The sequence below is a fragment of the Felis catus genome, chromosome D3 (assembly GCF_018350175.1).
Source record: "Felis catus isolate Fca126 chromosome D3, F.catus_Fca126_mat1.0, whole genome shotgun sequence".
NCBI classification, from domain to species: domain Eukaryota; kingdom Metazoa; phylum Chordata; class Mammalia; order Carnivora; family Felidae; genus Felis; species Felis catus.
The window spans coordinates 38,047,858-38,074,326 of record NC_058379.1 but is presented as its reverse complement, the minus strand read 5'-3'; the positions used below and the strand labels follow the sequence as shown (position 1 = coordinate 38,074,326).

General features: G+C 40.7%; 1 protein-coding gene across 12 annotated transcripts in view; it reads right to left on the bottom strand.

The window, feature by feature from the left end:
• L3MBTL4 (L3MBTL histone methyl-lysine binding protein 4) overlaps window positions 1-26,469 on the bottom strand; it is a 443,788-nt gene that overhangs the window by 150,523 nt on the left and 266,796 nt on the right. For all 12 annotated transcript variants that reach the window (XM_045041371.1, XM_045041370.1, XM_045041373.1 and 9 more), the window contains one exon: window positions 14,900-15,002. In XM_045041371.1, the coding sequence (XP_044897306.1) occupies window positions 14,900-15,002 (103 nt within the window). The remainder of the gene's footprint in view (window positions 1-14,899; window positions 15,003-26,469) is intronic.

Sequence of the window (26,469 nt, the reverse complement as noted above, 5' to 3'; positions counted from 1 at the left end):
AGGAAATACTCCAAGTAGTGGTACATGCTATTTTGTTCTGAGATTTTGTCATCTACTTCACAGTCTAGTTTAAATAGCACAGAAACCTGGCCAATTACCCCTTGATGGAAGACTCAGCCTATTTCATGTGTGTGGAAGGCTTCATTCCAGGGTAAAACCATGGTTTTCCATGAAAAATACATTATACTAGAAGGAATTTAAGTCTGCTTTCATTATCCTGATACCTCTTCCTACAAGACCTGTTGTCTCATGGAGGGAAAAGTCATCTTTCTACCCCACTCAAAGTCTGGCATCAAGAAAGCAAAACACAGGCGAACAGCTGGGTAATAGATTCCAGAACACAAGGCTGAAGAGCAAGGTCTCCTAATCCCCAATGCAGTGAAGTGTCAACATTGTACTCTGTTCTATCTGTTTATTTCTCACCCATGATAGAGACGTGCAAAGCAGGTTAAAACCTAAGATGAGCAATGTGGACTATGAGGTTCAAATGAAGGCTGAAGCTGACACAGGGGCAGTTCCATCTCACTAGACAGACGGGGTGACACCCAGGCCTCAGTAACGGGACACCAGGGAAGCTGGCCACCGGCCTCCTGCATTGGCCGACAGCCCAGGGGCCTGGGTGACGTCATTAGCAGCCTTCACCCTGGATGTTTGCTCCCTCTGCCCTGACATTAGAGGTCTCTGGAGTGGCAGGAAAGGCCGGGCAGCTTCCTTCCAGCTTGGTGTAACTAACTGACATGTCAGACTGTCACGGGTCCACTTACAGAAACCTGTGAAGTAATGTTGTTGGGAGAGCCACTTCAATGAGGTAATCTTGCTTTGCAAACTTTTTATTGAAGTACACCTTACATTCAGAATGCACAGACTGTAAATTGTTTTCACCAACTGAACACTCCTGTCACAAGCACCAGCTCACAAACCACAACCTGGCCCCGGAAGCCCCTCCGTTCCCCCTCTTACCAGAGCCCTGAATTTTTATATAGTAGATAAGTGATGTCTGTTTTTGTATCTTATGTGAATGGAATCACCCAGCATTTACTGTTTTGAGTTTGGCTCAAACATGTCAGTCACCATTACATTTGTGAGCTTCACCCATGTTGTTGTGTGTACTTATGAGTCGGCTTGTTTCCACTGCTGTAGAGCATCCACTGTGTGAATGTGCCACAATTTATCCATTCACCGTTGGCGGGCAAAGGAGTGAATTCACGTTTGGGCTTCTATGAATGGTGGGTGCCACTACAAACATTCCTGTACATACCTTTCTCGTGAACTTAGGCACACATTTCTGTTGGGCATATAACCACAGAATTACCATATCTTGTAAAACAATTTTTGGTATTTACCACATAACTGATGTTTACAACATTGTATAAATGGCTTCCAAGATCAAAGCTCTGTTTATTATATCAGAATTATCTGTTCTCCATTCATACTTGAGCCTTCTGCAGCATGCATTATTATAATTGAGGTCAATGGCATTGTGTCTATTTTAGTAATCAGCACGATCTTTTGGGATACATAGCACCATATTATTTACTTTGGATTATTGCTCTGGCATTTCTAATGCAGTCCTAAACCATCCTCAACTGCACCTACTGTTAGTCACTGAAGGAATTGGAAAATTCACTAATAGCAGCTAGTCTTATAAATAGGCAATGCACCTCTTCCATCTGGCTCCACATAAAGACGAGCAAATGAATATTAAATCTGACATATGTGGGCAGAGAATTATAATAACAGAAATTAGAGTATGATGCTGTACTTATTATATCATCAAGATGAGAATAATTGAGACAAAGGAGTAATTAAAATCATCATATCTAGCTTAATATTTTCACAACCTGAGTCCTTATTTCAGATTTCTGACTTGTAAGTTTTTTATTAATAGTTCAGGTTTTACAAGGAGTATTTTAACAGCTCTACATACCAGAGAAGAGGCAAACATTCAGGTAGCTTATACTCTTCTTTATTTTCTATAGCAAATTATGAGTAACAACTGAAATTGTCTTTAAGATCCCCCTGCCCTGTGTGTGTGGGAGTGTGTGTGTATGTGTATTTTGGAGGTAGGAATAAAAAATGTATAGTTTGGAAGGAATCCTGGAGATCATTTTATATTGCTTTTCCCTCTTGAGAAAACTTAACAGTCTCCTTAACAGATGATTATCCAGATGAAGTAAGTTTGTGTGTAGTTTAGTATTATCATTTCCCTTTCTGACCTAAATCTTCCTAATCTACAAATGAAAGACAAAACTTCAACTACCACCCCAGTTCCACATATGCATCTGACAGTAGTTAGGAGACATCTAATTGAACATCAGCCACTTACCAGCTATGCCATGAGGAGAGGACACAACTTGTCCAAGACTCACTTTCTTCATTCATAAAATAGAGATAACAAAATTTACATCATAGGGCTGCCTTGTGTATTAAATAAGATAATGCATGTGAAATCATTCTGTAAGTGGTTAAATGATATGTAAATATAACATGTTATTAATTGGTATTCTTATCTCGTACAATAGGCTCTTTCCAAAGGAGAAACATCAACATTCAACTTCTGTATCAACCTTAGTCCATCTTATTGTCTACATTGCAAATAATTTCCCAAAATAGTTGTACTATCAACATTATCCTCATACACAAAAGGCAGACAGGTTCTGCTATGCTACCTTTTAATAATGGTGTTTTATCTAAAAGTTAAGAGTCTCCAAAAGAATGACACATTGATATAGTGAATGACATATCTATAAGAAAGGAACCACAGTGTGTGACAAACTTCCTAGTCTTAGGGATGTTATTTCTTGGAGGAAAAATCCATTTTAAGTTGGATTACAGACTTTCTTATGCATTCAGATTAGCTAGAACAAATTCTTTGACAATTTGAGTAACTCCAGGAAGTCAGAGAAAACTGATTGTGGAATCGTATTCTTTTCCCCTGTGCCCAGCAAATAATGGAAGGAATATTCATCTTGATTCTTGAGGTGTCTTTAGGAAACCAGATTATTCCAACCCAGTTCTTTCTGCTAGCAATAGTTTTGTAGTTACGGGCCTTGCGTTTGGAATATAGATCCTGAACTCAAGATATTCACATTTAACAGTGAAATTCACATAGGGTAAGCTCCTTGCAATTGGAATAAGTTCTGTCCAGACAGTATGCTTTAGCTCTTAAGATGATTAATTTGATAAATGTCACTTAGAGTAAACAATATGGTAGGTAATGTAACTAACAAGGAAATGAGAAATCACAGTCCAATCACCGTTTTGCAGATGGAAAAACTGAGGCCCAGAGATGATGTGAACTTACCCTTTGTCCAACCACTTGAAATTATAAGGAATCTTCTTAAGTTACCTTTAATAAAGGGCAGCATGCACTTGAAACTTTTTATTTTGAAAAAATAAATGGAGAAATGAAACTCTCCAGTGAAGGGATGATTATGTGTCAGGATCAGCTAAGAATCTTGCATCTGAAATGTCTTCCCTAATGGCTGGTTAGAGGAGCCTCATGGCGATGGGGAGGAATGAAGAGGGGCTGGGAAAGCTGGCAGGGAGGTGCATACAACCCCCTCATGTAGGCACAAAAGATCAAATCAAACCAGCTGTGCCCCAGGATGCAGAGGGAAAGAATGAAGAACTGAAAACAATGAGAGAAAAAATGAGAGACACGAAGGGCAGAGGCAGAGGATCCAATGTCATTTAACATCAATTTTGGAGAGAAGAATACAGACGGCAGACAAACAGAACCTTATAAAATACTGGGAGAAATGCGATAGGAGATGAAAGAGGACTCTGCTCTGAAAGCTGTGAAAGAACATATAGTAATATAGGTAAACTCAAAAAGAAGGAAACCATATCTAGACACATGCGGGGGATTTTAAATTTCATATATATGTAAACATATAAAGACTTTCTACAGGAAACCTTCGACAAAAGGAGTGCAGACTACCTCCGCCACCATCAATGGGGCCAGCATTAGACTCTGCCCACGTGGCACAAGAACCGGAAAGTGATATGAAGTAACACTGATGGAGCTCTGAAGGAAAAGCTCTGGGCTTAAGACCTCTGTCTCCTCTCAGACTGATTTCATGGGTACGATGCACAAATACTTTAAATATGATACAGAGGCGCCACAGACAAATGGAAATAAACCTTGAAAAGAACTGTGCCAGAACAAATAACAAAACATGTTCAATCAGGGGTGCCTGGGTGGCTCAGTTGGTTGGGCGTCTGACTTCGGCTCAGGTCATGATCTCACGGTTCGTGAGTTCAAGCCCCACGTCAGGCTCTGTGCTGACAACTCAAGAGCCTGGAGCCTGCTTCGGATTCTGTGTCTCCCTCTCTCTCTGCCCTTCTCCCATTAACGCTCCGTCTCTCAATAATGAATGAACGTTAAAAAAAAAATTGAAAAGAAAATGTTAAATCAATAAACACGTGATGGGGATTAAGGCGTGCCCTTGTTGTGAGGAGCACCAGGTGATGTATTGAAGTGTTGGATCACTATACTGTACACCTGAAACTAATGTTACACTGTATACTAACACTGGAATTCAACTTAAAACTTTTAAAAATGCAAAAACTGCACTATAAAAAGGGCTGAGGATACCACCAGAACCAGTAAAATATACAGAAATAAGAGTACATGGTTGTTTTAAGTATGACTGTAAAATTGTTTGCCCATTTTAGCTCTTTCCAAGAATTGATCCTTATTGCTTAAAAACTGAAAAGAAAAAAGAGTATTGTAACGAATCACAAGTTCAATTAATATAAGTGGGTATGTTGGATTAGGGAAAAAAGAAAAGCATTTATTGTTTCAAGTTTCACAAAAAAGCCAGATTAATGTTCTATGACTTTGATAGTTACATAAATGTAGTTTTAGAAGCACACTGGAAAACTTAAGAATAACCATTAGAGAAACTAGAAGCCTTTCTTTTAAACTAGGGATTATCAACAAACAAAATGCTCTGGAAAAGAAGAATGAAGGAAGGTCCCTTCCCTTCCCCACCACCATCATTAAAAAAGAAAAAAAGAAGGCAAAAACTTAGGGCACAAAACAAGTTGGAATATACACAATTTATATAATAATTATAACAATGACCGCAAATAGGTCAAACTCTGCTATCAACAGGAAAAGACTCTTAGTTGGGATTTTACTTTTAAGACAGTTATATGCTTTTTGCAAAAAGCGTATCTAAATAAAATGACATGAAAGGCTAAAAATAAAGAACAGGCAAATATTTTCTCAAAATTAAAAAAAATTCTCTTTGGCTCTATTAATATAAGACAATGCAGGGGTGAGGGGAAAATACAGATAAAGAGTCATTTCTAACTAATACAGAATCCATAACACAAAGAGGCAATAGTCATAAAGCCTTTGCACTAAATAATATCTGGTTAATGTATCTGAGAAATTTTTAACAAAAGGAGAAAATATTTGATCTTTTATTGAAAAACAAGTAGCAAAAAATTGTATATCCTGTCTGATTTTACTCATGGAAAATGTGTATGTGTATGTGCACACACACACACACACACACACACACACACACACATATATATATATATATATATATATATACATACATACACACACATATGCAAAATCCTGAAAAATGAAACCCATTTAAGGCATATAAGTTTGAAGTAGGAATATGAGTGGTTTTTATTTATTCTTGAATGCTTCTGTATATTATCCAAAATTTTACTATTGACTGTGGATTAATTCTGTAATGAAATGGTATTGATTCAAAAATAAGTTACATGGTATTATCTCTAAGAGAATGGATTTTTTTCTGTGTCTATTTTTACTTTGATTTTGTTTTTAAGGTGACTTAAAATTACCAGACATTATCATTTTGTCCTCCCATTAATTGCCATAAAGTGATCTCACAGAGAAATAAACTAAAGTCACATCTACTTTCCTCATAGTAAAGATACAGTTACTACAACCTTGGAAACTCATGGAATTGGAAACTTTATACTTGGTAAAATCCACAGAGTATGTCAAAGAATATAGTATCTTTGGAAATAAATGCCTCAGTTGCTATAAATCTAAGCATTCTATATGCAATCCTCTTCCTTCAAGGAAGGAAAAAATCAGAATTCTTACATAATTTTTTCCCAATGAGTAAAATCAGACATATACATTAACCTTCAATAATTCCAAGTAATGGACAGAAGTGATTTAAAGACCCATGGCTGATCTTTCATTACTTTATCAATGCTTTTACTAAACTGGATAATTAATCATGTCATTTTGAGAATTAAAAGTATTATCTAAAGTCAGATATTCCTTTTCTTTTTACTTATTAAAGTAAAAACACATCTACAAGTTTATTTTTAAACTTCTACCCAGTTCAATTTCACCATGTGGTTACATAAAGTCAAAGAAAATGACAGGCCAAGTGACAAAGGAGTCAGATAAAGGGAACACATGTCACAAAGGCACTGTCTTGGGAAGATAAAGTTTTAACTGTAGACGACAATAAATAAGAAGTACTGTGCATATGAAATTAAAACCATGCCTTTGAGAATTTTTTAAACATAGTATTCCAATCAGCCGTTATAAATTCATAAAATTTACAGAGCCAAGCTAAATAAAAAGTCATTTTACACAATCTTTTATTTTCTATGTATACCAAGAAGAAGGTGCAATTATGATAAGGTGGAACAACAAAGAGTTAGAAATAAAGTTATATACTATTAGCTAAATTATTATTTGGGGAGTAAACCAAGTTTTAAAAATACATTAGAGAAAAATGGCAGATTGGAAAATTGAATTTATCCTTTCTCCTTGATGATAAGTCCCTCCTCTCATTACTAAATAAAACAATGAGAAGGTATAAATGCATAAACACAAAGCATAAGAGAAAAAATGATAGCACGCAAGTCAACACATTTTTTTGAAGCTGGAAAATGGATCAGGTGAGAGCCAAGAGTCCGCAGGGAGAGGATGGCATAAAAGCACCTAGGAAATGTTTGGAAGCATCATGTCTGTTGGAAGGAACTTACTCAGAAGAGGCGGCTCACTGCTGGTGATGGTCTCCTCGACCTTGATTCTGTCCCTGCCTGACCAGTGGATGGAGCTCACCAGCTGGCAGGCCCCAAGCATGCATACAAAGCTGTGTACCAGCTTTCTGGTGCCTCGCTCTCAAGAGCGAACACACAGGACTACTGGGATTAGGGAAATGTCGTTCATGTAACAGAAAGAGGCCTACCAACCCCACCAAAACCCAAGTCAAAACCCAAGTGCCGGGGCATCTGGGTGACTCAAGTCAGTTAAGCCTCCAACTCTTGATTTCCCTCAGGTTATGATCCCAGGGTCGTGGATCGAGCCCCAGTCGGGCTCTGCACTGAGTGTGGAGCCTACTTAAGATTCTCCCCGCCCCCCCTCTGCCCCTCCTCCTGCTCACACTCGCTCATGCATGCACATTCTCTCTAAAACAAAAAACAAGTACCTGAAAAAAAAAGATCCAGGGAGCAAGAAAACAATAGTCTCATATACTGTCAGAGAGTAAAGAAAGGACACAAAGTCCATCAAACAAGAACAGGATGCAATCAGGGCACCTGGGTAGCTCAATGGGTTAAGCATCCAACTCTTGATTTAGGCTCAGGTCATGATCTCACAGTTTGTGACATGAAGTCCCAAGTTCGGTTCTGCACTGACAGTGTGAAGCCTGCTTGGAATTCTCTCTCCGTCTCTCTCTGCCCCTCCCCTGCTTGTTCGCTCTCCCTGTCTCTCTCTCCCTCAAAACAAATAAACTTAAAAATATTTTTAAAAAAGAACAGGACGCAATTAAAAATGAATCAGAAAATAAGGATGCACTCTGAGAAACAGGAAAAAAGTCATAGTGCATTTAAAAACTTTAATCAAAGAATTGCAAGTCAAAGTTGAGATATTCCATAGAAGAGAACAAAAGAAAGGGGATTTTAAGCTGGAGAACATCCAAGCACTTGTGCAGGAAAGCAAGCAGAGCACACAGAAAAGAGGGTATCACTCCAGAAGTATCATAGAAACATTTCCTAGAAACAAAAGAAATGGGTTTGCAGACTGAACCTATGAAGGAAAACTTAGTTCAGAACACCAGGGATACAGAGAAGGTTCTGAAAAAGTCCAGGGCATGAGATTCCTGCAAAGGGCGGGATGAAGGAAGAGGGTGACCAATCCTTTCCTGATGTGAAATTTGAATGACAGCTGACTTCTGGTAAATGGACGGAAAATGGAGCAATGCCTTCGATATTCTCAAGAAAAAGGTTTCCAACTGGAATTCTATCCACAAGTAAATAACTGTGGTTAAGGAGAGATAACAGATATTATATATATATATGTGTTTTATATATATATATAATACATATATATTATATATATGTGTTATATATGTATGTTATATATATGATATATATATGATATATATATATACATATGTTATATGTAATATATATGTTATATATATAATATATATATAACATATATATAAGTATATAATATATAGTATATATAACCCAACTACCTCCCACAAATCCTACCCCAAAAAGCTAGGAGAAAATAAAACGGGGAAAAGACTTGAAAGCCAGGAAAGAAAGTATGTGACAGAAAGAGCAAGGAAGCAAAGGGAATTCCAGGAGGCAGGTGAGCCCCAGGAACGTGGCTGTGCGGGTCACTCGGAGGGGCCGGGACAGAAGGTAGGGAAGGTGGCCAGTGTGGGGACGCGAGGGGTGGACCACCCGAGGGGCCCCGCTGCAGCTGGGAGGAGCGCCAGAGGGGGAGGGCCCTAGCAGAGTCAGGGCATGCGCGGCAGGCTGCCAGGGCTCAGAGGCTAGAGGCAGGGGTTTGTGTGCAGAGGCCGCACTGCCCTGCAACCAGGGACCGTTGGCTCAAAACCCACCCACGAGACAGGACAGCACGGGAAATGCTACCCTTGAAGAGGAAGACCTACTTCTAAGAACGGCAGGAGACAGGTCTGTGAGATCCAGATCCAGGAGTTCCACAAGCCCCAATTAAAAGAGTGATCAAAGATTTGAAACAAACATTTTAATGTTTAGTTATTTTGAGAGAAAAAGACAGACAGAGAGAGAGAGAATCCCGAGGCTCCGTGCTGCCAGCGCAGAGCCCGTCGCACGGCTCACTCGTAAATTGTGAGATTAGGAGATCAGCACCTGAGCCGAAATGAAGAGTCGGGCACTTAACCGACTGAGCCACCCAGGCGCCCCAAAAGGGTGATCAGAGATTTAAAACAAGCCAGTACCTACGCAGTCAGAGCAACGGTACATGAAGCCCAGGAGCGTGCCCCTGGGCCCTTTCTTAGGGGACCCTGGTTCTCAGATCCTTCTCCTCCAGGCCCCACCTCAGGTCCCTGGCAGACAGAAAGCACCACCACGCCCCTCCTCTATAAAAGCGGGGGTGTAAGGTCCAGACTTGGTAGAGAATAGGGGCAGGGATCAGCTGTCGGGCGCCTGGACACAAGCAGGGCCGGTCCCCCTCAGTAAGGTACCCTGAACAGAACTCTGTAAGTGGAATGATGGAGTGGCCTGCCTCGTTTTTAGGTCTCAAAGTGCCTTCTCAGTGTGGGGGATACTTTCCAGTCCCTCTTCCTTCTAACAGCCGGGTATAATTTGCCTCTGAGCATAGGTACAGCGATATCCCAAAAGTTTGTATACTTAGTGTTCTCATTACGCTAAATCCAGATTTTCTGAGATTCAGGTTTGGGTTGTCCTTTGATCCTATGATTTGCTTGTGATTTTTTTTTTTTTTTTTGCATGTCTTCTGAGTTGACTGGAGTTTTTCTCAACAGCGTCTTTTACTGCATTTGATCAGAGAATGGGTCTGAACTGTTTTGCTTTTCAGAATTTATTGTTTGTGGCCTAATAGTTGAGTTTTTAAAAGTGCTTTTAAGTAGTTTATTCTGCTTTCAGATTGATATGTATCTTTCAGTCAATCTTCCCTTTCAAAATCGTGTTATTCAGATTCTGTAGATTTGTATTACTGTTTGCCTAAGTAATCTATCATAGTCTGAAATGGAGGAGTTCAAGTCTCCTATCATACTGTTTCTCCTTATATTTCCTGTAGTTCTGCTTTCAATAGTATGATTCTGTACCAGACCGTGAATAAAGGCTTCTGCCTGCTTTAACCTCATTGCGAACTCAACCTCTTTTTTTGCAGAGCCCCCCATTTACAGATTAGAAAACTGAGGTGGAGAACAGTACTGTCATTTGCTCTAAAGTTCATACTAAGTGGTAGGTCTGGAAGTCCAACTCAGGCTTGCCTGAGCCTTAAACATAAATACACACCACATACACACCCCACATACACACCACACACATAATACACCACACACATATGCACACAACATACCACACATACATGCACACCCTTAGCACACCCTCGCATACACATACACACACATATACACCACATATATATATATACACACACCACACATACACATATACCCTAGCACACTTCCCACAAACACACACACACACACACCCAGATACCACACACACCCCACACCACACACTATACCACACACACATACCCAACTGCACCCACCCCCCCCAACACACACACACCACACATACATATGCACATACCATATAAACACACATTCACACACATACCACACATTAATACATTCCTGGCACACATGTGTGCGTGCGCGCGCACACACACACACACACACACACACACTACTGGCAAAACGATTCTAGATAAATCTTGAATAGAGGCATTGTGCCATAAGTTTCCATGAAAATCACCAAAAACGTCTTAGATTTTATCAGACATCCTCACTTCTGAGCAGCAGATGCCCCTTTTCTAGTATGTTCTTTACGGTGTGACATGAGCAGTGTATGTCCTGGACCCACACAGAACATCAGGGCCAGAGGTCCTTACATTGTAACAATACCCGGCTCTTTGTATAAAGAATGTAATTATTAGCTCCTAAATAAACTATTTTTGTACATTTTACGACCAGAGGTAGACCAACTCTTCCCAAGTCTACATTCTACTCATTTAGAAAAAAACAACTGCCTGTCGAATCCTGGACCCTGGCTTAAAGTAAGTTTACATCTTGTAGTCTCAATATTGTAATCTTAAAATATTTCTATGGTAACAAACACACCTACTTCATTTTATTCACTATGTAAATTCATTCAAATCACATGTAAATTGTGATAATTGTGTGCCCAGTCTCATGTTCACACTGATAAGAATTGATGCAATTTCTCTCAAAGAATGGTTTATGCAGATTTTACATGAACTCCAAACAGCTTTGAATATTACTGTTAACCCCTTGACTATTTTAATGAAAACTAAAGTAAACCTGTCTGAAATCCATCTACAAAGGACACCAAGAGGCCCACCTGATCTCTTAAAGTGCTGTATTGTTTTCAGTGTCTTCAGTGATGTCCCGATGTCACGGCTCTCCTTGTCAGTTGCACGAAACAAGACGCTGACAACTTCTTTTAAGAACATTGTTTACTTCCTTTCAAAACACTGGAACTTCAATATCAGAATCAGAACTTCTGACATAAAATGGTAAAAACATGATTCACTCCTTGCAAGCACTTTGCTGCCTGGGAGTATCTTCGAGAAGAGCAGCTGAAATCGCTGTCTTCCGTAACACGGCTCTCCACTTGCAAGCATTCCCCAAGGCTTTGGAAGCAGAAGTCAATTGAGCTGTTGCATACAGGCCTTAGTGAAGCTGGAGGGGTTTCTGGTTGTATGATTTTCTTCTTTTTTTAAATGTAAAAAGATTTGCCTAAAACTCTTCTGGACTAGAGATTGTAGAAAGCATTTTGTAGAATGGTGACTACTTGGTAAAGGTATGTATGCTTATGACAAGAGGAAAAATGATTTCATTTTAGAGCATGTAAGCCTAACTTACATGCTTCAGGAAACTCAAGCTAGAGATGAGTATAACAGCACATTTAGAGTCCTGGGAGAATGCAGCATTTTAAAATTCTCATCTCCTGCTTACCATCTCATAAGAAGCAAAATGTACAATGACAACTTTGGGGTATGTTATGGCAAATTCCCAGCAGGTGAAGTTAGGTGTGTGTGTGTATGTAATATTCTCAACAAATACCACCAAAGATACATACTGAAGAGGGATATTCTTCATCTTGTAGAACTATGTAAAATTAAGACTACAATAATTGAAATACAGGAAGATAAACCCCAGAGAATATGATTTATCAAAACAGCTCTTGCCCAACTAGTTCAAGAGAATTGAAGCAAATTAAGTTATATTTATAGTTATGTCAGTACATTGACTAACTTAGTCAATGATATTTAGAATGGGATGACCTATAGATATTTGAAAATAAGAGTTGGTGTTTTAAAAATAAATCAATGTATTAACTGAAAATGGATGCAGTCAGTCAATGAGTGACTCTAGCATCCAAGGCTAAACTTGATAAAGACAAGACCTGTCACTGAAAATGATCTTTCTATCTGCTCTTTTCATAAGTAAGTCAGGATTTATTTAGTTGACAGTGTAAATGCCTTATAAGTTCTAAATGCAAGTTCAAGAATCATCCAGTTGTCTAATTTTTGTCTTTTCCACTCTAGAGAGAAACTCATCACAGGTACTCATTGTTTGTTATTTTCCTTTTCTGAGATAATGGAATCATTAAGCTTTTGAAGACTTTCACTTACAGGAGTCCTGGCACTATCACAACAAGGTCTATCGGAGAAGAGCCAAGACCCAATCATGTAGGTGTTTCCCTGAACAGCCCTGTGAATCGTAAGCTCTCAAGAAAGAATGCCTTGTGCCTTCTAGTTCCCTAAAAAATGTCCCATTCTTCGACCACATATGTGCAGTATTTCATTTTTCTCCTAAGGTTCATAGAATGCCTTTCTTTAAACTCTACTTCCATATTCTTTTAGTCTCTTCAAAAGTTCTGAGGCCAAGCTTTAAAAGCTACTTGGTGGATGGAGGAAATCATGTCGTACATTGTCAATATTATTCATAATTAGACACTAAAAACAACAGCAACAGTTGGACCTCTTTGTGTCATTCTGAATGAGAAAACTTCTGGGAAGTTGCCAGAACAAAGTGGAGCACATCCACTGTGACTTTGTTCACAGTGTTTTCAGGATCCATCCAAGCAGGGAGAGGCAAGAGAGGCACACATGGGAACAGCGTGGGAGGCAAATCAGCTATGATGAAGTAGAAGAAGAGACCTTGGCTGAGGTACACAGCAATCTTAAGGAGCTGTCCAGGGTGGTATTTGTTATTTCAGCCCCAGTGACTCAGGAGGGTACACTCCAGAAAGAACCAAGGGACAAACCAACTGCAATGTTATGGTCTTGCTGACTTTCAGGATAATGACTCAAGTTTTGAAGGAAGCACTAAGTGACCAGTTATTTCATCAGGAAATACCTTCCACTCAAAAATCTACTATGAGAAAGCAGAACATGGTAAGCTCTCTCAGGCCCATTCCACGGAACTTCCTGTGCCGTCCAGTAAGGGCACATGTGGCTATGTGTGACTGAGGAACTAAAGTTTTAATTTTGTCTTATTTTAGTTAATTTTAATTTAAACAGACACATATGACTAGTGACTAACCATATTGGAGTTTGCAGCTCTAGATTTAAACAAACAAACAAACAAACAAACAAACAAACAAACAAACAGCAAGCACACAAGAAAAGCCTGAGGAAGATTCTTCATAGCCATATACCCCTGGGGATGTCTGAAAAGTGTCTCTCTCTGCCCTAACAGGGTCCTCACACACTAGAGAGCCCTCTCCCAATGATGCAACTGCCCCCCTTCCCTCCTGTATGTCCTTTACTCTCTTTTCTTCCTTCCCCCACATAATACCACAAGGTCTCCAGCAGGTTCAACTCTACTCTCCTGGTCCGCAAGTCCTACACCTTTGTCCATGTACCCAAGATGTTTGCGTGTCTTTATTTCTTTTTTACGGATACTATGTGATACACTTTTAAGTGTTAATATTGTACTTACACACATAATATGTTCATTTAGACTATTTGGGAGTATTTACCATTATTTATTATAGAAATATTTGCTTTGATTAATTTAGAACTGTTTTCAGCACTTGTTTCCAGGATTGCAACCACCTGATAAAGCCAGGACTTCCATTTGGATCTCTTTTATTCAAACAAGTATTTTTTTTTTTTGCTTCATGCATTATATAACGTATTCCTTTCTCTTTATACTTATCTATGATATTTGTTTTATTTACTTGTGTATTTGAGCAAACTTTTTTTTTAGTTGACATATTCTGTAACTAGATCACCAATATGAATAATTCATCCATGCATTATTTTACCAACTGATGGAAACAGAAAAAGCAGTACAGACTTCTACGGATTTATCTGTACTTACTTTTCTTTACACGCATATTCTCCGTATACTATTATGAAATATTAAAAACATGGGTATATGCTACAGTATAACTTCACACTCATTATTTTATATTCTATCACAGAATCATCTCATCTCTAAAGGATTAAGACATAGAGAAAAAGAAAGAGGGGAAGGATAAAAACAAAAGGGGAAAAGGGCAAGAGGTTCTAGAAGTGCTCTAGAAGACAGCAGGACTCAGCACTTGTGTGGAGCAAATTCAGGCCTGGGGTGGGACACAGAATGGTGAGCATATCTGATGGAATGGGCACTGGCTTAGAAAAGCGTCAGCAGAGGCTGGGGGAAGTGATGTGGCTCTGGGCAAGGCCTCAGGGGTCCAACAAGTCTCCAGGAAGGGCAGAGGTGGGCGGGCAGCAGGAAATGTCAAGGAGGGGCTTTAGGAACACAGAGAAGGGAGTATAATGGGAGGGCATCTGGCTCTAAGAGAGTCATTTATGATGCTACCTACAGCTGCTAATCTGCATAATGTTTCAATTCATCCTTGAAATAATTTAAACAAGAAAAAATTTTACCTGTGATGTCCTGAATACCGTGGACCACGGATATGGCCTATTCCTCGGCACCCTGGAGTAGGACAAACAGCTTGACCTGGAAGGATTTTCACATCATTTGCTCCTTCAGGAAGTAAAAGAACATACCTTGAAAACACCCTCAGTAAAGAACTAAAAAGACTAAAATATGTAAATGATATTCATTGAGACTTTGCAAATTAAACACAAACCATCACTAAAACACTTACTGGATACCTGTGAGGTTTTATAACATGATTTAGCAGAAAATATCAGTGCTGTAATAGATAACACTAATGCAACTAATATCTGAGGCAGAGCAAAACATAAAGGCACTGAAATATTTTAAAAATATGAGAACATTCGCTCATTTCTTTCAGAGGGTAACGCTGGTAAAGGCAATATAACCATGAGCTAAGATAAGAGTGTGAAAGGGTGAGGTCTGGTTTGTGGTTCCCTTGAAACTCCCACTCAACCACAGCAAAGGGCTCCCCCAAATGATGGACAGAAACTCAGCTAATAAATGAGGCACACCAAAGAGAGCAAACAGGGCCCCACCCATGCTTACTCAAGTAGCTGTCAAAGCTAGCTGAAAAAAAGAACCCATACTACACTATGCTAATACTAATACTATGTTTAGTATACTATAGGCCAGAGATAAATTCTGCCAAGCCCAAGAGGCAATCTCTCTCTAAAGACTATCAGGAATTAAACCCTCTTTCTCTGATCTGTGATTCTCCTCAGTCTGCTCTCTCTCCAGAGAAAACCCTCTGGATCTTGCCATCACCCAAAATGACACTGCTTCCAAAAGCACGGAGCCAACAGCCCATCTGACGACAAAATCTCATCCTCCCAGATTGCTCGCTCAGGTAGCCCAGCTGCTGCTGCTGCTGCTGCTTCAACATCAGGGGAGTTTCCAGGCCACGAATTCCCTTCTCTCCCATCCTCAGCCTCTCCCATCACAGCTCCCTTCCCTTGTCTTAGATTGTGCCAACCAGTATTTACCCTCTGTTGCAAATAACTTAAACCCCCTGCCTCGCTGACCTTTTGTGACAAGTGGCTGTGAAAAGAAAACAAAGAGCCAACCCTGGGTCAGTGGTACTATCCTGCTGGTCTGCGTTTTGCATGACTAAGTTCTGGAAAAAATTACAGAGCATTGCAGATTCACCATTACCCAAACTACTGTCTCCAATGTCACCCTAGCCCCTCCCCCCTCTCCCAAGCCTCTGTTACCCCCCACCCTTTGGCAGGCTGAGCTTGCCTGCCCTCCACTGAGAAAGCAGGAGCTGCTCCTCAGCATACAGCATTCCCCTCCTTCCCTGCCATCATGGCGCAGGGAGCACTCTCTCCTCTCCAGGGTAAGTCTCTCACCGGTTATGTTTGGGTCTTATCTACCTCATCCTCCAGGGTCTTTAGGCTATCATTCACTCTAATCACTCCTGAACTACCAGATCCTTTGTACCAGTATTTAAACAAACTCCAGTTTCTCCTCTATACAAAGAAACAAAGGCAAAACAAAACAGAAAAGAAAAGTGTAAAACTCTACTGGGACCCCACATTCCCCTTCAGGAGCTGTTTTTACTCTTTTCCCCTTCCTAGCCAAACTTCTCAAAGAAGTGACTTCTGCTTCCTCACATCTCACTTCTCAAACAAGATCCATCTTCTGAGGTCACTAATGAGCTCTCCGCATTAAGCCCCACATGCGCTGCTGAGGAGGTATCACACTCCCTGCCCTTCTTGAGTTGTTATTGTCTACAAGCTTTGGTGACATCACACCCTGACTGCATATGGGCATCCTCTCATTATATCCTTTGCCAGATCTCCCTCCTCTAGTTAACCTTAAAATGTCAGAGAACCTCACGATATGTTCCTGGGCCATCCACTTCTATAGCCTCATTTACCAACTATACGCCATAGATGCTCACTGGCTATATACAAGCTCACGGGATATATACAACAAATGTTACAGGCTGTTACAGTAAATATTTATACCTCAAATACATTTTCATTTTGTTTACTGAGCAACAAGCAAGTCTTTCCTAGATACTTATTTTGCTCTCATAATTTTGCAAAAACACCTTGAGGGATAAACAGAAGTAAGAGTTGCCCTATCCAAGGGTAGCTTTATGGAAATAACCTTAAAAAAGAAACAATTTTTAAACAAACCCAAGGAATCTATGTTTAAAAACTGTAAACAAGTCTCTAATTAAGAAGTATGTTTGTGTCAGTCAGTAAATTTTAAAAGTCTGTAAAAAAGAAACACAGACTATAGGTAGACTTTTCTCCAAACTTCGCTTCACAATACACTTCCAAGGCCACCATCACAAAGTCCTGAAATATTAAACCTATAAACAAACAAATGCTCTCCATCAGTCAGCCCAGGTGTTGCTCTGTGTGGACAACATTCTGATAAACTGTCAGTGAAGACTCCTCAGTATTTTTTTCAGGACTATCATTTGATTAGACTAAGACTTAGAGTGATCTTTTACATCTTTATCAATGCATATTTATCTCCAGAGCCCTGACGGGGGTCACATTTCTCTCCTTGTTACATATTTAAGGAGGGGTATCACCTTAATTATCATGAGAAGAGTTATTACATTAAGAACCACAGCAAGGGTCAAAGCAAAGAAGGAGTCAAGAAGAACATGCAATAAAAATGCATGGAATCTAAAAATTTCCTTGGTACATTTTGTATGATGAGATTTAATGGGTTGACTCAACGGTGAATTAGACAGCCATCTGTTGGGGGAAAAGAAACCTGTAAATTCAACAATTTTTCATATTATCGCCTTTAGGATAAGGGAACCCGTGATAAAATTAATATTTTTTTCCCTAGAAAATAATTTCATTTTCACCAAAAATATCTTCCTTGTAACTTGGATATTTAGAGAATTAGGTCTCAAGAAGAAAATGTCCTCAACTTGAAATCATTTTTTTCAGAGAGACCATTCTGAACATTTTACCATTTCTTGCCTTCTTTTTGCCACTTTAACTGAAATTAATTTCCTAGTGTATCTGTTGATCTCCTGTCTCCCTTCACTAGAGTGAGGACATTTACTGTATCTAATGTGTCTACCACTGTATCCCCAGAACCCACTACAGCAGCGACTGGTACACAATAGATACCGAATAAGTATGTTTTACAAATGAGGAAGGATCATAAAGACAACGGTTAACACCCACTAAGCATTATTTGGTATATACTGACCACAATGCTGTGGGCTAGTCTCTGTAATAAATAAGAATAAATTAATGCAGAGCTTAGTGTGTCTAAAATCAATCTCTAGATTTCTATTCCTGAATACTATGAGCTACTATAAAGCAGCATGAGTAAGTCCTAATTTATTCCAAGTCTTCTATGAAAATTTTACTCAGGCAGGAGTAAATCTAATGGCAGAGATCCTCCTGCAAAGACAAAACGAAATGGAAAATATCCTCATAGACTGTAAATTATCTGAGTAGGGAACTGTGTCACACTCACATGATACAGGAAGTAAAACGTCCTTGCGGAGCCCCATTCACATGGAACTACGTGGTTGCCATAAACAGACACTGTAATTTCCCACCCAACATCCATCCCCTTCTTTCTTGCCGACTGAACCCTGATTTGGTTCAGGATGGCAACGTGCCCAGCTAGACAGGTTGGCTTTCCCAGCCTCTCACATCCAGATGTGGTCATCTGACACTGCCTAGGACGGTCAGACCTAAGGGAAAGGCAACATAAGGATGTCTATAAATGTTTTTCTTTCCTAGCAGAAGGGTAAAGGTGATGCCAGTGATGCTTTGCTCCCTCAAGTACTCCTTCTTTGACCTTCGTGGGACACAGAGGTAGGAACTGATGAGGTGACAAGCACAAAGGCAAAAGCAAAAGCTGAAGAAAGCAGAGAACAAAGGAAGACAAACCTGGACCCGGGACGTGCCTGGGTGGACCCACCACATCAGAGTCTGTCACGCAGGACAAATAACCCTCTCTTGGATTAAACCATTGTAAACAGACTTTTGTGTTACCTGCAGCTGCAAAGTCCACACGATGAAACGGCAATTTTATTTTGTTTTTGCTTTTGTGAAATTAAGTAATTTTTCTAAAACAAAACCTAGAATTGCATGTGGGCATTAGACCTACTTGTCATGTAAAGAAGATATAAGATTTCAAGGGAAAAATCAATAAATTAAAGATTGCACCCATCTCTAGAAAATGAGAAGGGGAACTGTCCTTTATTTCAAAATGGCCCAAACTGGTGACCCTGAGTGATGTGAGTGAAAACGTTCATTATCCCACTCCATGTGGGTTAGAGGCTGAGCTCATCGCCCTCTTTCTGAGTAGGAAGCCGTTCCCTCTCCAAATTGTTATTTTATCTGGTGTAGAGCTGACCGGGAGCAGAATGACAATTCTGATGCTGATGAACCGTTCCTTTAAGTGCACATGTGAGCTCCACGCTGGTGTTGGCCCGCATCAGAACACGAGGATCGAGCAGCAGCGTTCCTAGCCTCATTTCAACACTAATTACCCACCGCTGAAAAAGTTTTCCGTTCAACCTGATTCATTTAACAAGTGTTTCATAGACAAATGACTTTAGCATGGGGTAGTAATATCCACTAGAGGACACACAGAAAAGTGGAAGAGATGTAAATGTCACTAATAACAGACAAGTTAAGATACCTTATTTCTTCTTATTTTCCTAGTATTATTTTTTAAGTTATTTTTTTGAGTAGCCACTGAGCGTTATTCACACATTTAAAGAGATACTGAGTGCCTGTTATGTGCTAGACAGGATTTGGGTACCAAGGACACGGCAGCAGACCAAAGGGAGAGACCTGTCCCCCTGGAGCCCCAGTGCTTGTGCCAAAGAATAAACACTCAAATGAGAAACACGATGGAGTCACACAGTGATGGTGGTAGCAAGTCATGAACAGTGATGGGGCAGAAGTGGGGATGCTCCTAAGGCCGGCAGTCTGGGAAGAAGTCCCGACACGTGATCAGGACCCTACGTGGAGTAAAGGCACAATGCAACCTGGGGCAACAGCAGGAAGGCCAGTGTGGTGGGAGCCACACAAAGGAAAGGGGGCAAGAGATGAGGTCCCATGGGCCAAAGCGACGTTCTAGGTTAGGGGGGGCCACTGGAGAGCAGAGAGGGCTGATGAATGAGTGAGAACACACTCACTGGGCCCATTCTTTGAGAAGTGCACGAGAAGAGGGCCTGGGGCAGGCTGTGCCCTGTGGCTGGGACTAGAGGTATTGGTGCAGCCAAGGCATCTACACCTGGTGCTCAAGGCCACGGACTAGGTGAGATCCCATGGTGAGTTAGTGTCATTGCAGGACAAGAGGCCTGAGGACTGAGCTCTGGGAAACACTGCTCAAGGAGACTAAAAGGGCAGGAGGAAGGAGCTGTGAAGGTGCAGCCAGGCAGAGACAAGCATGCTCCACAGAGAAGGACGCACAGCCAGCGCGCCAGAAAGCGAGTCAGCGGCTGTGACCACGGTGCCATGAAAAGGGGACCTGCTCCCCAGCTGCAGGTGTGCAGCATGAGGCTGTGGGGACCGGAATGGAGACCATTTTCGGGAGCCGGGCACCAACAACCTGACTCAAGGTCAAAGGGGAGTGGGGGAGAAAAAAAGATGAAAGTGATAGTTTAAACAGCTTTTTTTGAGGACTTTCAATATAAAAGGCAGTATAAAAGTGGATTCGCGGTCGAAAACCTATTTCTCTTCTAATTTTTGAGTCATGATGAGGATGTTCCAGGAGAGAGAAATCTGACAGTGTAGGGAGAGAGGGTGTAACTGGTGGGAGAGACCCTTGAGTGGGCACACCATGTGCGCAGCGGCTGCCCCAGGCTCAGGAAACGGGGAGCCCAGGCAAGCGCCTGCACAGAGGAAGGGTGTGCCAGTGGCCACAGGAGAAGGATGGCCAAGTTCTCCACCCACCGCTCTAGTTTTCTCAGTAAAACCGGCCTCGAGAGCATCAGCAGAGATTAAGAATGGAGCAGGCAGAATTAAATCTGGACCTTAAAAGAAATAAATAAAGGAAACTATTCAAATATGCACACATTCCCATTTTTTAAATTAAGATTTCACTATCTTTATTTTGGATGGAAAACTTTTAGGTTAGGATCCTGGGTTTTTTTGCCCCACCCTGCCCCCAGGAAATTTATATTGTAGTTTGTTAAGATTTAATGTAATAATTACTGTTGAGTGCTAGAGAATGCAAATAATAAGCATACCTTTCAAACTGAAATTATAGACTAATCATCCTTATTCTTCATCTCCTAATGAAATTAAGGACCATAAATATCCACTGTGCTATATATAATAATGCGTTTCTCAAACAGAAGAAGAAAATAATGTAACCACATACCATGGTTGCTTGTACTAGGTTGCAGATTGTCAGATTTCATGATATGTAAGTAAAATAGAACAATAATTTTGTGATAAGAAAATGCAACAAAAGAGTAGGAAAAGGTTCCTACAAAAGTGGCTGTTTTGCCTAACCTGATGATCAAGAAAAACCCTTAAAATACAGCAATGGCAATATCCACAGAGGAAGGCAAACTAACCATCCACCTGATGCAGGACAAGAATAGAAATGTGCCAGAGTCCCAGGGACCAGTGGCTGCAATAATGATACTTATTCCACCAGGGGGAGGAAAACAACCACCCACGGGTGAGACAGACAGGAGTAGCCGCAATGGACGACCTTCTGAAAGCCCTTTCATAGATCCCACAGTTTCCCAGGGAGCAGTTATGGTAAAAAGTGGAACATGTTCTATTGGGCTCTGCTCAGTATTCAAAAGGAGACAGCAGAACAATGGGCAAAGATTTTCTTTGCAAATATAAAATGCATTATCACATTTTGAGCTTTAAGTAAGAGACAGGTTAATATGGTGGGTGACTGGTTGATAACACAAGGATCCCAGAAAAACTAGATCTCATGTTTCAGTATGGGCACAGGATCAGGGAGACCTGGTGTTTGCTGTAACACGAGATGGTCCCATCCGACATATGTACATGAAATATTTTAGATCTGGTATTGTGCTGACATAAGCCCCCAGCAGGACTGGGGACAAGCAGTGAGGAAAGTGTGAATGGTGTTGACTGACACATGGCTGTAATGGTGAGTCATGATGAGGATGGCTGACATGACAGAGCAAAGGGGGAACACAGATTTGAGATAGCTCTCATTCATATATGTCACCCTAGCATTTTAAAGTAAAAAAATCTGTGCCATCAATTTGTACCCAACTATTTAAATACACAAACTAGGCTCTTCATATTACTGAATAGCATAGGCCTTCATAAAATGCCAACCTGTTTTGTAACCCAGTTTTTAACCTTCCAAAAAATCTGGAAAACACTCTTGATTTGTGGAAGGGAAAAACTGGGAGAGGTCCTCATAGATAACACAGACGCACAGAATTTTAGGAGTAGAAAAAAATTTTAGGCATTACTGGCACACACAAAAAAACATCTGGTTTGCAGGTAACTAAACTAAATTGAATTAAACTGATAATCTTATGGGGGGGGGGGGGTAGAGAGGGAAATATGGTGTCTAACAGCAAGTAAGACAAAACCACTTCCCTAGACTGTCCTGTTTCATTGTTTTCATTACTTTTAAAAAAGAAATAAAAATAGATGCACTTGTCTTCTAAATCTTAACTTTGCATGAATTCTCTCAAAGCTATTATAAAAACTAAAACTACTTTCTTTTGTCCTGAATCTCCCCTGGTTTGTCTTTTATATGAAATCAGCTTTTTAAAAAAATGACTAGTTTGGTACTTGCTTTATGTAAATGAATTACTCCCACCTATTAGACATGAAATGCTGGAACCCCTCCCCGCTTCTCCTCCTCCCTCTCTACTTGACCTCCTGCAACGTGATACTAAATAGAATCCAAAAGGGTGGTAACTATGCCTTCCTTATTCCTAGGACTTTTCTTATTCATGTGAAGGGAGATAAGAAGTGTCAAAAACTGTATCGTGATTTGTTTTTGAGCTTTCCAATCCTTGAGCTGCCTTCTCCCCTTTCACCAAGAGGAAAAAATATTGAGAAGAATTAAACATACTCTGTAACTCCAGATTCCAAAGTGGGGTGACAACAGCCTCGTTCCAATAACCTGCACCTTACATTGAAAGCAGAACTTTGGCATTCATAATCACTCCTCAAATTAGCCTTGACCTAGCTCGGCCACGTTAAGAACTTCCATTACCCATAAGCTTTTAACTGCTCTTAATAAAAAATGTTGAGAGTTCTTTGGAAAGCGTGTTTATATGTATATAATTAACAGGTACACTTGTCCCTGTGGCTTCTGCCCTAAACCTAATTCTACAATGAATGACATTCCCATACTGAGTAACTTGTGCACAGTCTTGGCAGGATTGCCACGTTTCTAGTGGGAAGGAAATTCTCAATGCTGATGGCTATAATAGATGCCTGGATGAAATGGAAGGAGGAGCTCACCTTCCCTCCAAGACCTGTGCACTAGTTTATCCACCGGTGGCTTTGAACTAGTTTGGATTATAGGCTTGAGGGAGAAGGATGAGCACTTACTGCGTGTCAGTGCTTCCCAGAGGGAGCTCCGTGCGATAGGCTACATCTCCTTTGTGCTGCCTGAACAAAACAGCAAATAACAACGTCCACTTTCATCATAGAGATAAAAATGCTCCATTCAGAGGACAGAAAGCTCCCATTATACGGCCCCACCAGGAAATGCTAATTGGCTATGACTGCAAGTGTCCATGGTACCTGCCTCTTCAGTGCACTCCAAAGCAGCAGGACAGGAATATACCAGGTTCCACAAGTTCTGGTATATGGACCAGAGATGATGGACACAGCAGGATAAGGAAAGCTTGGGAGTCCTGAGGAGAGAGGTCCCATTAATGGCATTCGAAGCTGGAAAGGACTCAGAGATATTGGGATATATAAAGTTCCAGGTCCCACAGAATCTGAATTCCAGGGGTAAGCTTTTGAATCTTATTTAGGCATTCCCCATTGGGTTGGGAACCCCTGACCTAGACCATTCTTATATTTGCAAATTAGGAAATGATGGTCTGGGAGGTCAAATCACTTGTGCCGGATCATAAATCATATTATGCCAGTTAGGACAAGAACTCAAGCTTCTTAACTTGCATACCTGTGCTCTATTCACTCTGCTATGCTAATAGGCAACTGCTATATTCAAAACCTGTACAGGTTTATATATGTGAACTTTTAAAATCAACTACTCCTAGCTTTAAGAGACAGTTAGGGTAGCCATGCACATGTTAGTCAAATATCTGAAGTAAACAGAACGAAGTCTGGGTGATCCCGCTATGCTACTCAGCAATGGCCGTGGGAACGAGCATGCGCAGGGAATCAGAGACCACCACTCCACCGGTCCACATGTGCTCCTCACAGTGGGAGCACTTTCCTGAGCTGGCAGTGGTCCAGGCATTTTTAAATGCTGTTTGGTCTTCATACAGCATGACCCTGACCTCATGCCAATCATTTTGCCTTATGCTCAGTACATGCCAACTGTCTAGTTCAGAGATGCACTGTGCTGGGCTTAGTGAGACCCACTTCTCAGTAATTGTGACTAACTACTCTGTTTGCCTTACTTGCTGAATTTAGAAGCTAACCCTAGAATCAGATGTGAGACTCCACTGTAGTGCTGAGTTTTCCCTGACTGCCTGGCATTGTATAAGATTTGTTTGGAGGTGTTACATAAAAAGAGTCGGCTCCTAATGACTTCCATTACAAAACAGATCCATTGATATGAAGAAGAGACTGATGACTTCAAAGAAAATGATGGAGGATGTTCTTGTCATTGTTAAGAAAACCCACAAACTCCACATTAAAGAATATAAACTTCCACAGCCATTTCTTTTACTCTCTTCTGCAATTCCTTAGGACATAAAGGCTTTAATGTTCAGAAAAATAGTCAGGTAGAGCAGCAATAAATAGAGTGTAGCAGTATTCAAGGAGAATAATGTCTTGAAAGGAGAGAGGGTCAGTAACCCAGAAGCAAAGTGATACACTCTCAGCAGCCGTGTCCTCACCCTTATTGGCTTTCAACCATTTGGTGATTATAGAAATAACATTCCACATAGAAAATTTCTGTGAAGGAATGATGCAAGAAAAATTAGAAGCATTCTAAAGAATGCTCTAGGGCAGGTGAAATGTAGCAGAAGACAGGCCAGTGGTCATGTCAAATATGATAGGGATAGGCTACTGGCCAGTCAAAGCAGCTCTGACTTTGTGTCTGCAGCTCCTACAATGAGGGGCTCCTGTGCACGTCAATCCTTCCATGAGCGGGTCATGCAAGGAAAGATCCAGGGTCAGCACTTCTGGATGCACTAGCGTAAAGAGTTGTTAGCCCAAAGATCCGTGGAGGGTATTCTGACATCTCTTATAATTACAGTATTCGTATGCATTTAGGTAAAATGTATTTCTTTGCAACGAAAAAATATTCTGATTTTTACTCTCTGGTTTGAATGAGTATCAAAGCATATATGAAAAGTAAAATATAAGCTAAAGGCTCTTAGTTTCCAAATATGTTATGGAATTTTCAGTTCTTTAAGTCTGTCATTTGCATTATGCACTGAAGTTTAGCTTTGTGTACATTTCCACTTTGTGATTCTTGGTTGCTTGGAATGCAGAGTGAAATGAAAAAACAAACCAGAATCTCTATGCAGCTTCTTTCATACTGCAAAAATATATTGTTTATTTTACATTTAAAAATATTTCATTCTATTTTAATTCCAATGGGTCATTTAAGGATATATCCAGTGGACAGATATATTTCAATCTTTCTTTCTTTTTAGTGTTTATTTAATTTTGAGAGAGCGACAGAGCACAAGCAGGGGAGGTGCAGAGAGAGAGGGAGACACAGAATCCGAAGCAGGCTCCAGGCTCTGAGCTGTCAGCACAGAGCCCGACGCAGGGCTTGAACTCACAAATCCCGAAATCATGAGCCAAAGTAGGACGCTTAACCAACTGAGCCACCCAGGCGCCCCTTTTTTCAATCTTTCTAATACCATGAAAGACAAGTGAACAAAACATCTCCAAGATGCTAATACCACTAAGCTTGTCTGTAAAGCAACACCCGGAGTTGCCCTCACATACTCCCCATCCCCATTCTGATCCCCAAGTTTAAAAATGACCTTGGTGTGACTAGCATCTTGGGAGGCAGAATTCCACTCTTTTCACACTGAATCAGGTGCCTGTGGTAGCAGAGAGATCCTGTAACACCTCCTTTGTGACCTGCCCCCAGCCTCCCAGGGTGCCTGTTCATGGGCCATCTCCCTTTCCCAGCTGCACCACCCACCGTGGTCACCAGTGCTAAACCATGTCCTACAGGACCTTCTGACTCTGACACAGAGCTTAATACAGTTGAGAATGCCAAAAAAAAAAAATTCTTTGTTCAGTGACAACTCCAACACTACCCTCTAAGATGGTAAGCCCTTCCTCGAGCAATATTCTTAGGCAATCTGTTGATCACTCAAGGTTTCCATTGTCTGGACCTGTAGGGCAATGTAGAGGTAGGGTTGTAACAATTGCATCTCGTCCCTTTCCCTCTCCTTGGAGGACATTGAAGTCTT